At 47.2% G+C, this 12,508-nt stretch overlaps 1 protein-coding gene across 3 annotated transcripts in view; it reads left to right on the top strand.

Moving 5' to 3' along the window:
• The window catches only part of Slc26a8 (solute carrier family 26 member 8), a 51,192-nt gene that overhangs the window by 17,955 nt on the left and 20,729 nt on the right, over positions 1-12,508 (top strand). For all 3 annotated transcript variants that reach the window (XM_021150005.2, XM_029470864.1, XM_021150006.2), the window contains exons 5-8: positions 741-922; positions 5,868-6,032; positions 7,539-7,688; positions 9,919-10,001. In XM_021150005.2, coding sequence (XP_021005664.1) covers positions 741-922; positions 5,868-6,032; positions 7,539-7,688; positions 9,919-10,001 — 580 coding nt within the window. The remainder of the gene's footprint in view (positions 1-740; positions 923-5,867; positions 6,033-7,538; positions 7,689-9,918; positions 10,002-12,508) is intronic.

Genomic DNA, 12,508 nt, shown 5'->3' with positions numbered 1-12,508 from the left:
AAGCAGCTCACACAAACACACAAGTACATGCTTACACACAGACAAACATGTATATATATGCACATACAAAACCACATATAAGTCGGGCGTGGTGGCGCATGCCTTTAATCCCAGCACTCGGGAGGCAGAGGCAGGCGGATTTCTGAGTTCGAGGCCAGCCGAATTCCTAGGGAGCCTCACAGTCATGCTGGAACACTGTTGATAATGTGGATGGGGGCCTCATGGAGAGGGTTCACCTTTGTTCCTGTGTGCCTGTTACAGGAGGACAAAAGGAAACACTGCTCAAGGCCACTCGCGTCTCACCATACACTTGGCTAGGCTGGAACAAGCATTCGGTGTAATCGTCTTCCGATGTTCTGATGGCACTTTCACCACCTTCCCTCTTTTGGGAGGAGCAGAGTCTCACTGTGCAGCTCTGGCTGGCCTGGAACTTGCCATATAGACCACACCTGGCTGCCTCCCTCTTGTAACTTAGAGTCTAAGTGCAGGCACAGTGGCTAAGCCTGACAGTAATCTCCAGGCCATCTGTGCATGAGTGTCAGCCTCTGTGCCCACAGGGGTGGGACCCCTGACCTACCAGCTCTGAGTTCTGTGATACCCCGTTCTTGTCGCTCCTTTCTCTTCCTTCTCAGTGATGACTTGGGTAATGTAATACTAATAGTGATAGTACTCATAAGAATAGAGCAGAAGACTGCTTTGGTTGTCTAAACTTGACATCTGTTTCCTGCACTTCCTCCTAGGCCCCTTCGTCCTTGTGAGTGCTCTGATGATCAATGTCCTGAAGGATAGACCCTTCAACAATGGTCACCTGATCTTGGGAACTTTTGTCAAAGATGACTTCTCTGTCCCCACATTCTACTTGAACTACAACAGATCCTTAAGTATGGTGGCATCTACAACTTTCCTGACTGGGATTATTCAGGTAGGAACTGAGCCTCTGAATTGCTTTGACTCCTGTGAGTGAACGCCAGGTCCCCAACTGATGGCAGGCACTGTTTGGGAAGGCTGTGGAAGATTTAGAAGACAGCCCGCAAGAAGGATGTGCCATGGGGGCAGCCACGCCTGCTTTCGGCTCTCTGCTGCTGCTTTGCTGGGTATAGGCAGGCAAGGAGCCATCTGCCCACTCCTGCCCCAAGAACTGGCAACAGATGGAAGAGGCCCCTCCTGCAGCTGATGGGTCTGGACTGGGCATAGGTTCCTCTCTGAGCACTGACTTAGAATTCACCTCTGAGCTTCCTCATCAGCCCTTCTTCCATTCCTCAATTTTGCCTTCCAAAAATCATTTATTCAAGCCAAGGGGTGGTGTGCATGCCTTTAATCCCAGCACTTGGGAGGCAGAGGCAGATGGATTTCTGAGTTGGAGGCCAGCCTGGTCTACAGAGTGAGTTCCAGGACAGCTGGGGCTACACAGAGAAACCCTGTCTCAGAAAAACAAAAACAAAAACACCAATCAAACAAAACCACCTTTTCTGGTCTTTGGACAAGAAGGTGAAAGACTTGTGGCCTCACAAGCTGAGCTTGGGCTTGATAAGCATCAGAGAGCCTGGGTAGTGTTAGATCCTGCAATAATGAGAGGACAGGAATACAGCAGCTCACAAAGCTCCACATTTTCTCAGTGGTGTCCTTAGCATCCTTTGAGAGCTGACCTCCTCAAGCTCCCCTACCACACCCAAGCCCTTCTCTCAGGCTGACTTCCCTGTCCTCTCAACTGATTCTCACTGATCCCTAGGATCTCTCAGCAGGCTCTCCTGCGAGTCCACAAAGGACAAGCTGCCCCCATGGATGGCGCTAACCCCTACGGGCTGAGCGCAGAGGGAAATGGTTATATGTCAGTGAGTCTCAGCTCTCAGTGTATAAGGTGGAAATAGTGCTCCTGAGGGGATTAAATGACAAACTTGACGTGGAATACTCAGCAAGAGCCTACTACATTGTAAGCGTCATGGAGGTAATCACTGTGTACAAAATAGGCTGGCACCTTAACATCCCTCTCAGAGGGCCACATGTCTCTGGTCCTAGCTACTAGGGAGACCAAGACAGGAGGATAACCTGAGGCCAAGAGTTTGAGACCAGCCTGGGTCACATAATGAGACTTTATATGAATAAATGAGGACCTAATTGAAGTATTTTATAAAATGATAACTATATACCCCCACATTAGTATACACAAATGTGCAGATTTCACAGGCTGACAAAACTCTAAGTAGAAAAACAGTAAAAACCCACATGGAGATAAATGATAAACTTAGGAAAATGAAAGGCAAGGAGGAGAAAATATCTCTTAAGCAGGAAAGAAAAGCATTTTCCCTACAAAGGGAAAGCACCTCAAACAACAGCAGGTTTCTTCTTGGAAATGCCAGTGGAAAAGAGGGGCTTATGAATGAGCACAGGCAGCCCATGAACCGTAACCAGAGGGCCTGGTTCTGTGTACACAAGAGCACCTTGGCAGCGAAATAATGAGAGTGACGGAGACCCAGCCCGTGACACCACTCACTGATGCCTGTGACACCATTTTCGTGGGATCATGTCCTCTTGTATGCTCCATGGCTACAAGCCACCTGCATCCATTGCACACACACAGAACCACACCTTAAATACACATCAAACAAAATCAGTGCAGAGACTGGAGAGGTGGCTCAGCTGCTGAGAGTACTGGCTGCTCTTGCAGAAGATCCAGGTTCAATTGCCAGCACCCACATGGCGGCTCCCAGCCATGTGTATCTCTAGCTCCAGGAGAACTGAAGCCCACTTCTGCCCACATCAGGCACTAGGCACATACATGGTACACAGCCCAAGGCCTACGCAGCCTACAGAGTAAGTTCAAAGGCAAACTGAGAAACCTAGAAAGACCCTACTTCAAAACTGAAAGTACTTAACCGGGCGTGGTGGCACACGCCTTTAATCCCAGCACTCAGGAGGCAGAGGCAGGCAGATTTCTGAGTTCGAGGCCAGCCTGGTCTACAAAGTGAGTTCCAGGACAGCCAGGGCTATACAGAGAAAACCTGTCCCGAAAAACCAAAAACAAAAAAAACAAAACAAAATAACAAACAAACAAAAAAATCAAAAAACCCTGAAAGTACAGGAGGTGCTCAGCAGATAAAAGTTCTGCTGTTCTCGCAGAGGCTAAGAGTTCAGTTCCCAGCACCCTTGGCAGGCAGCTCTCAGCCAGCTGTGATTCCAGTTCCCGGGTTCTGACACCTTCTTCTGGCTTCCTCAACCCGGTGTATGCTTGGGTGCATACACACACAGATACACACACAAAGTGTCTTTTGAAAAATGTAAAGTACAGAGAGGGAGATTTGGACTGGAAAGATGACTCAGTGGTATGCCAAAGACTTAAAGTTCCACAGAATCACAAGGTCTCTGTCTTGGAACTCCATACATAGAACAAGCTGGCCTTGAACTCACAGAGATCCAAATGCCTCTGCCTGCCACATTGAATCTATCTTTCTTTCTTTCTTTTATTCCTTCCTTCCCTCCTCCTCCTCCTTCTTTGTCTTGTCTTTTTTCTCTATCTTCAACATCTTCTTTGTTTTCTTCATCTTTGTCTTCTTTGTCTTTATCTTGGTCTTCATCATCTTCACATCTTCATCTTTGTCGTCTTTGTCTTCATCTTCTTCATCTTAGTCTTCATCTTCACAGCCTTTTTCATCTTCTTTATCTTCATCATCTTCATCATAGTCTTCATCTTCATCCTCTTTGTCGTCTTTGTCTTCATCATCTTCATTGTCTTCATCTTTTTCTTCTTCACCTCTTCCTCTTCCCCTTCCTCTTCCTCCTCCTCCTCCTTCTTTTGGTTTATGAGACAGGGTTTCTCTTTGTTTTGTTTTTTGAAACAAGGTTTTTCTGTATAGCCTTGGATGTCCTGTAACCTTTGTAGACCAGGCTGGCCTCAAACTCAAAGATCAGCCTGCCTCTGCCTCTCAGTGCTGGGATTAAAGGCGTGCGCCACCACCACCTGGTGGTTCTTGCATCACTCTTAGTACACGGGAGTCATGAGGCCAGGAAGACTGGTGTGGCATTTGTTTGCATACGAGGTTGTTAAGGGTCTCACGTGGCCTGGGCTACTCTTAAACCCACTATGTAATCAGAGATGATCTTGAACTCCTGGTCCTCCTGCATGTTGGAGCTGCAGGTGGGCACCGTCACACCACATTCTGCATCTTAGCTCCTCCACGTTGTCTTTTCCACTGTGATGGGAAGGGCTCCAACTCAAACTGAGCCTTATGTATCCCCTTCAGCCTTGTGCGGCTGTTTCCTCTGTGTCCATCTAGAGGACTGAGAGTGAAGCACCTCATAGCTGCTGGTGTTTCAGAAGAGAAAGGCAGATGTGCGCTGGGGCATGTTGGGAGCTTCTGACTCAGCACCCAAGGAGCCCAGTTCCCTGGGGAAGAGAGCCTGGGAAGATGGTCTCGGTGCCTCTGACCTTGTGCTTGGGGATCTTTTTTGAGCAGAGGCTGTGAGGTGCGATTGCTGACCTAGGGTTACTACTGCTGGGACTGTTAAGGCCTAGGTAACTGTTGCCTGACTAGCCGGGCATCCTGTGCTGTTACTAATGTTATAAGGCATTTTTTTCATGTGCTGTTACTAGGGAAATTTCTCAGGCCCTGGTGATTGCATATTCTGTTGTGTTCTGGTCTTTGGTGTTCTTGGAAACCAATCACAATTAAAGTCAGTTAGTACTTTTAGCTACAATAAGCTTGAACCTGAGCCAACGGCCGGGTAGCACTTTCTGCACCTGTGTATATGTGATAGGCTGCCCAGGGATGGGCCCCAACAAGAGAGACACCTGCACCAGCATAAGCCATTTGGAGTAAAACTTCAATTTTGAGTAGGGGTTAAGTAAAGTTTAAGATCCCAGACCTCCCTTGGAGTTGACATCCTACTTACCAAGCTGACATTTACATCCTGGTTGGCAAGTTAAGACGTGAACACTCCAACCACTGAGAGCAGGATAAATGTACAGCAAAGACCTGGTCCTAAGGATGTCCCCAGCCCTAAATCCTGTTCGGTAGATCTAACTTGACATAGATGTTTATAGATTTCAGGCTGAAAAAAGCTCTATAGGATTCTACTTGGACATTTCAGTTCAGCTCCTGAGTCTGAACGACATCCTTGATTGATCAATCTTGGGGTGTGCATTGAAAAAAACAGCCCAATACAGAGAAACCTTGTCTCAAAAAAAAAAAAAAAAAAAAGACAAACTAATTTAGCAGGGCAGTGGTGGCGAATGCCTTTAATCCTAGCACTTGGGAGGCAGAGGTAGGCAGATTTCTGAGTTCAAGGCCAGCCTGGTCTACAGAGTAAGTTCCAGGACAGCCAGGGCTACACAGAGAAACTCTGTCCCAGAAAAAAAAAAAAAAAAAAAAAAAAAAAAAAAAAAAAAAAAAACCCAGCCCTGATTGACTGAGACTGAGACCCCAACAATGATAAAATGATAAAATACCATGACAGATGTAACTTTGGAAGGGAAGGGTTTATTTCACTCACAGTCCCATATTCATCATTAAAAGCAGTGAAAGGCAGGAACTCAAGCAGAGCAGAAACCTGGGGGCAGGAGCTGATGCAGAGGCCATGGAGGGGTGCTGCTTACTGGCTTGCTCCTCATGGCTTGCTTAGCCTGCTTTCCTATAGAACTCAGCACCACCATCCAAGGGGTGGCACCATCCACAGTGACCTGGGCCCTCCCCTATCAATCATTAACTAAGAAAATGCCCTACAGACTTGCCTACAACCTGATCTTATGGAGTCATTTTCTCAATTGAGGCTCCCGTCTCTCAAATGACTGGAGCCTGTGTCAAGCTGACATAAAGCTAGCCAACATAATGCCCCACCTCTTTGTTTTTTCTTTTCTTCCCAACCCCCCACAGCTGTCAATGGGTGTGTTGGGCATGGGCTTCATGGCCACATATATTCCAGAGGCTGCAACCAGCGCTTATCTAGCAGCTGTGGCCCTGCACATCATACTGGCCCAGATGACATGCATCTTGGGGATTATGGTCAGTTTCCATGCTGGGCCCATCTCCTTCATCTATGTGAGTAACCTCAAGCCTCTCCCAGAGTTTACACACTCCTCTGGCCTTCAAAGAAAAGTGGGCCCAAGTGGACACAATTCTCCCTGTTGCAGAAGGATAAGAGGGCCTAGAAGGAACTCCATCTCCTATAAATGTAGGGTCTTAGTCAACTGCAGGAGCCAGTTGGAGCTTGTGCTCAGATGTAATAATCACTTCAGTTTAGCCTTTTAAACTAGACGGCTTACATTAAAATCTGGTCATGGAGCCAAATTTAAATCCCAGCACTCAGGAGTTCGAGGCCAGTGAGTTCCAGGACAGCCAGGGCTACACAGAGAAATCCTGTCTGAAACAAAAACAAAACAAAACAAACAAAAACTTAGAAACAGAGCCAGTGCCATGGCTCAGCTAGTGAAGTTGACTGCCAACATGTGTGCTACAATAAGCCCCATCCCTGTAGCCTGCCTGCTAGGAGGGAATGGACTCCCAAAAGTTGTGTATACACACACATACTAAATTAAATTTGGTTATAAAGTTACTATTTCATAATTCTCCCTATCACATGCCAGATAGCAAGCTTGTGTCCTAAATATACAGAGGGTGTAATAGCCTCTGAATGCAAAAATGCAACAGAAGTTCACTAAAGGACATGTGTGGCCTGGAAGGAAGAGTAGACAGTAAGTAAGACGGACCCTTACCTCAGGGGCAAGGCAAGTGAATCGGGAATTTTGAGGCCAGTCTGTTTTATATAGAGTGAGTTCCGGGACTATATAGGAGACTGTTTCAACCTCCAACCCCCATAACAGATTCTTGGGTCCTTTCTCTTACAATAAAACATATAGGGTATATTCTCTCCTTATTCAACATTACTGCCTTATTTAAAAAACAAAACATATTAAGCCAAGTTTGGTGACTCATGCTGGTAATCTAACCCACTTGGGAGGCTGAAGCAGGAAGATCTCAGGTTCAAAGCCTGCTTGGGCTATAAGATGAGCTCAAGGCCAGCCCAGGCAACTTTTTCCCTCATTCATCATCCTGATCACTGGCCCCTCCTCCCAGCCACTCCTCACATAGCCTCCCCATCCCTTCCCTTTCGAGAGGGTGAAGTCCCCCCACCCCCCAGGTACCCCCTCACTGTAGCACAGCAAGACTGCAGGGCTAGGCACATCCTCACTGAGACCAGACAAGGCCGCCCAGGTAGGGGAATGGAAGCTACAGACACAGCCTGAGCAACTTAATGAGAGCTTGTTTCAAAAGAAAAAACTAGAAAAGGGCTGGGGATGTCGTTCAGTGGAAGAGCACTTTCCTAACATGAGTGAGACCCTAGGTTTGATGCGTAATATGAATAAAAACCACACGCCCCTCACGCATGGCCCTCACACCTGCCCTCAGTGTTCTAGTGGAGTCCAGTTGGGATGCAGTTGGGCCTGAAGCTCTTCTTCACTCTTTAATCTGAGAAGAATGTCCTATTCTAGATTTCAGCCGCTGTGACATCCCTCAGGAAGCCTCTGCAATGTTTTCTTCTTTCAGAACATAATTAACTACTGCATAGCTCTCCCCAGAGCGAACTCTACCAGCATCCTGCTGTTCATCACCTCTGTGGTGGCTCTGAGAATCAACAAGTGCATCCGCATCTCCTTCAACCGCTACCCTATCGAGTTCCCCATGGAGCTGGTGCTGGTAGGTGGGACCCAGGACGGCAGAGAGGGCACTGTACAAGTGCTGAGGGTAGCACATGGAAGGCAGAGGCCTGCCTGGTCTACAGCGTGCCAGGACAGCCAGGGACTCTGTCTTGGGGGATGTGGTTGCTACTTCCAGAGGATCTGAGTTCAGTTCCCAGGACCTACCTTGGAGCTCATAACCCAGCATCAGCTGAGGCGTCAGCTGCCCTTCCCTGGCTCCACGGACAACACCTCCACACACATGGCATGCACAGAAGCATGTGACCAAAAATAACGTAAGCCTCTTAAAATAGAGCTGTAAGGAAGCAAGGAATCAGATCAAAGCTGATAGAATGTTTGTGTTACAGACTTATTTAATTTCATGTGAATGGTATTTTCTTGCATGTATGTAAGATACCACATGCATGCCTAGTACCCAAGGAGTCAGAAGAGCTCAGATCCCCTGGAAACAGAGTTACAGATGGCCTTGAGCTGCCACATGGGTGCTGGGAATTGAACCCAGGTCCTCTGCAAGATCAGCAGTGCTCTTACCCACTGAGCCCGCTCTCCAGTTCCTTGAATACAGTATTACCAATTAAACTATTTGGTAAAATTCTGTGTGTCTCTGTCTCTCTGTCTCTCTCTCTGTCTCTCTCTCACTGGTATTTTAAGATGGAGTCTCACTATGTAGCCCAGACTGTCCTCAAATTCATGACAATCCTCCTGCCTTTGCTTCTTAAGTAGTGGCGCTTCAGTCATGTGACTATGAAATGCTTTTGTTTTTATTTTATTTTAAAATTTAACTTATTATTCATATGTGTATGCCACAGACAGAAGTGTGAGTTCTACAGTATACATGTGAAAGTCAGGGAAGAATTTGGTGAGGTTGACCCTCTCCTTCCTCTGTGGGTCCAGGGGTCAGATTCAGGTTGTTAGCCTAGCACTCAGCAAATGTTTGACTTGCTAAGTCAGTCATATGGGTTTGTTTGGTTTTTTTGTTTGTTTGTTTTTGTTTTTCAAGACAGGGTTTCTCTGTGTAGCCCTGGCTGTTGTGGAACTCACTTTGTAGACCAGGTTGGTCTTGAACTCAGAAATCCGCCTACCCCTGCCTCCCAAGTACTGGGATTAAAGGCGTGCGCCACCACTGCCCGGCCAGTCATATGTTTTTGTTTTATAAAAATTTGGGGTTTGCTCAAGTAAGCTTGACAATTGGGATGTTATATATTTGCTTGCACAAGGAGATCTTTGGCATGTCATAGTTATATTCCATTAAGCTAGTCAACACCTGTTACCACACAGGAATATCTTTTTTTGTTCCTTTGTTTTGGTTTAGTTTTGAAACAGAGTCTCACTAGACAGCTCAAGCTGGCCTCTAACTCTCAACCTACCCACAAATTCTGGGATTGCAGATACAAAGCCCTTGGTCAGCCCACAGACACATAGCTCCGTGATTATCTTTTCATTGTGAACATTTAAGATCTATCGCTTTCCCAGTTTCCAAGTCTGCAGTAAACTATTACTAAATGTAGTCACTGGGCTGTACCAGTGGTCTCTACCCAAATGTTTACTTTTTACACATGTATTGTGTATGGTGTGGCTGTGTGTACACATGTATGTTAGAGAGAGCTTGCCCATGTGGGTACCTGTCGAGACCAGAGGCAGACATCAGGTCTCCTCCTCTGTAGCTCTCTACCTTGACTTTTCTTTTGTACCCTATTGAGTTCCCCGTGGAGCTGGTGCTGGTAGGTGGGACCCAGGATTTTCAGAAATCCTCTGCGTATGTAGGCATGTCAGGATTATGTACATATGAATGTAGAGGCCTTCAGAGGCCAGAGGAGGATTTGGGTCCCCTGGAGCAGCCACCTGATGTGGGTGCTGGGAACTGAACTTGGGTCCTCTAGAACAGGCAGGTGCTCTTAAACCCTAAGCTTCTCTGTAGCCCTGTCCCCCTCTTTGTCTCTTTGTTCTTTGGAGACAGAGACTCTCACTGAACCTAGAGCTCTGATTGGCCAGCTGTCCTGTGGGCTCCTGGATATCACCCCCCACACCCCCACATCCCTCTGATCCCAACCATGTATCAGAGACCATAGCAGCTATGGCTTTGGTTCCAGTGCCAAAAGGAGCTTGGAGAATGGAAACAGCCGCTCCCTTTCTTGTCAGGACGGCCCTCATTTCATTTACTGTCCTGTGAGAGCCTCTGAGCCCTCGCTCTGTATTAATCTCACTCGTTTCCTTTTGTCTCCTGTCAGATTCTTGGCTTCAGCTTACTTACAAGCAAGATAACCATGGCCACAGAAAACAGCAAGATGCTGATGAGCATGATTCCGTACAGGTCAGCCGTCACACTTCCCTTCTCGGTTGCTTTTGGGTTTGTTTTGCCTTTTGCTTTTTCAAGACAGGGTTTCTCTGTGCAGCTCTAACTGTCCTGGACTCACTCTGTAGACCAGGCTGGCCCTGAACTCAGAGATCTACCTTCCTCTGCCTCCCAGATGCTGGGATTAAAGGTTTCCATCACCACGGGGCATCATTCCACTTTTCAGAACGGTTTTTCCTTTATTTTTGTAACAGGGTCTTGCTGTAGGTGGCTCAACCTCAGTCTCCTGGCTCGGCTTCCCCAGGGCTGGGGGGGGACAGGCATGTGCCTGCATGACCACCAGTTGTTCTCTCTCAGCCTCTCCCCACACAGCCTGGCTCACAGTCTTTTCTAGGACTGTTTGGCTACTGCTAAGTTTATTCAGAACACAGGTCCAGTTCCTAGATTTGTGGAAAGGATCAAGTCTAGAACCCAGAGGTTTGTGATCACGCAGCGGCCGCCACAGCGCCTTGTCTCTTCCTTATTCACTGTACTAGTTAGGGTTTTACTGCTGTGAACAGACACCATGACCAAGGCAAATCTTATAAAAAAACAACATTTAATTGGGGCTGGCTTACAGTTTCAGAGGTTCAGTCCATTATCAAGGTGGGAGCATGGCAGCATCTAGGCAGGCATGGCGCAGGCAGAGCTGAGGAGAGTTCTACGTCTTCGTCCAAAGGCTGCTAGTGGAAGACTGACTTCCCAGGCACCTAGGGTGAGGGTCTTAAGCCCACACCCACAGTGACACACTTATTCCAAGCAGGTCACACCTATTCCAACAAGGCCACACCTCCAAATGGTGCCACTCCCTGGTCCAAGAGTATAAAAACCATGACACTCACCCTCTGTCACTTCCTCACACGAGCCTGCCAGCTTGTCAGACATCTGCTGAGTACCCACAACACCAGAGACTTGATTCTTTTTTTCTGTAGGTATTATGGGTCTCACAGAGCACCCCCCCTTTTCTGGTTAACTTTCAAGAGCAGAATAACAAGGCCAGGCATGTAGTGCCCACATGTAATCCCAGCATTTTGGGGTGGAAGCAAGAGGATCAGGAGTTAAAAGGCTAGCCTTGGCTACATATCAATCATGAGGCTAGCCTGGGCTGAATGAGATACCCTCCCCACAAGTAAAACAACAAAGAGATGGGATGAGAGATTGTTTTCTAGTGTCCCTGCTAGGAAACACAGGATTCAGTGTTCAGAAGAGAACTGTTGCTTTGCTGTTGCCCACTTGATTGTGGGTTTCAGCTGCTCCCCCATCCCTCTCCCTCTTTTTCTTCGTCTTTAGATTGTGCTGGGATTGAAGCTAGGGCCTCATGCAGGTTAAGCAAGCACTCTGCCATTGAACACCATTTTCCTCTTAATTGGGTAGGTTATCTTTGAGAGGCAGCTCTGAGGAACTCTCGGTTCCTCTGCATTCGGTTTCATCTGTCTCATGACTCCTGCTACAGCCGGACAGCTGCCAATTTTGAATTTAATTAGAAAGGACTAGACAGCAGTGTCATAACCCACAAGCAGACTTCTGAAGAATACTGCTAATGACTCCACACTGCACACAGGGGAGTCCCAAAGCCTTGGGGATGTTGGCTGAGCTCCAAGATAACAGGGGGGGCTGTTTGATATGATCATGTTGACCGTGCCTGTATCCTAACTGTTTCCTGTGAAATGCAGTGAGAGCCGAATGCATCTGGCATTCTATTTAATAGCAGAGATGTGATCAGATACCATCTCTATACAATGTGTGTGTGGGGGCCTATTCAATAACAGAGACATGCTCAGATACCATCTCTATACAATGTGTGTGTAGGGGGCAGGGTACAAGGGAAAGTCTGGTGACAATGTGTGTGCTCTCTCTCTCTCTCTCTCTCTCTCTCTCTCTCTCTTTCAAGACAGGGTTCCTCTTTGTAGCCCTGGCTGTCCTGGAACTCCCTCTGTAGACCAGGCTGGCCTCAGACTCACAGAGATCTGCCTGCCTCTGCCTCCCAAGAATTTACTTTTTTCATGTATGTGAGTACACTGTGGCTCTCTTCAGACACAGCAGAAGAGGGCATCAGATCCCATTACAGATGGTTGTGAGCCACCATGTGGTTGCTAGGATTGGACTCAGGACCTCTGGAAGAGCGGTCAGTGTCCTTATCCACTGAGCAAACTCTCCAGTCCCTAAGAGGAAGTTTTAATTAGATAAGCTATTGTCTCTTTAACTAGTTAAGCTATTAATTGCTCTATAGGAAAGTCTACCACAACAACAGCATTCCTACGTGTGTTAGTATAGAGCTGGTCTCATTGTGGATCTTTTTATTGTTTTCTGGAATGGCATCCAAATATGGAGTCATGTGCATTTGTCTGTTTAGTGAAATGATAAAAAAATAATAAAAAAATTAAAAAAAAAAAGCCAGGCGTGGTGGCGCACACCTTTAATCCCAGCACTTGGGAGGCAGAGGCAGGTGGATTTCTGAGTTCGAGGCCAGCCTGGTCTACAGAGTG

Source organism: Mus caroli, chromosome 17 (genome assembly GCF_900094665.2).
Source record: "Mus caroli chromosome 17, CAROLI_EIJ_v1.1, whole genome shotgun sequence".
Classification (NCBI taxonomy): domain Eukaryota; kingdom Metazoa; phylum Chordata; class Mammalia; order Rodentia; family Muridae; genus Mus; species Mus caroli.
The sequence above is the reverse complement of the archived record's forward strand: the minus strand, read 5'-3'. Positions and strand labels throughout refer to the sequence as shown.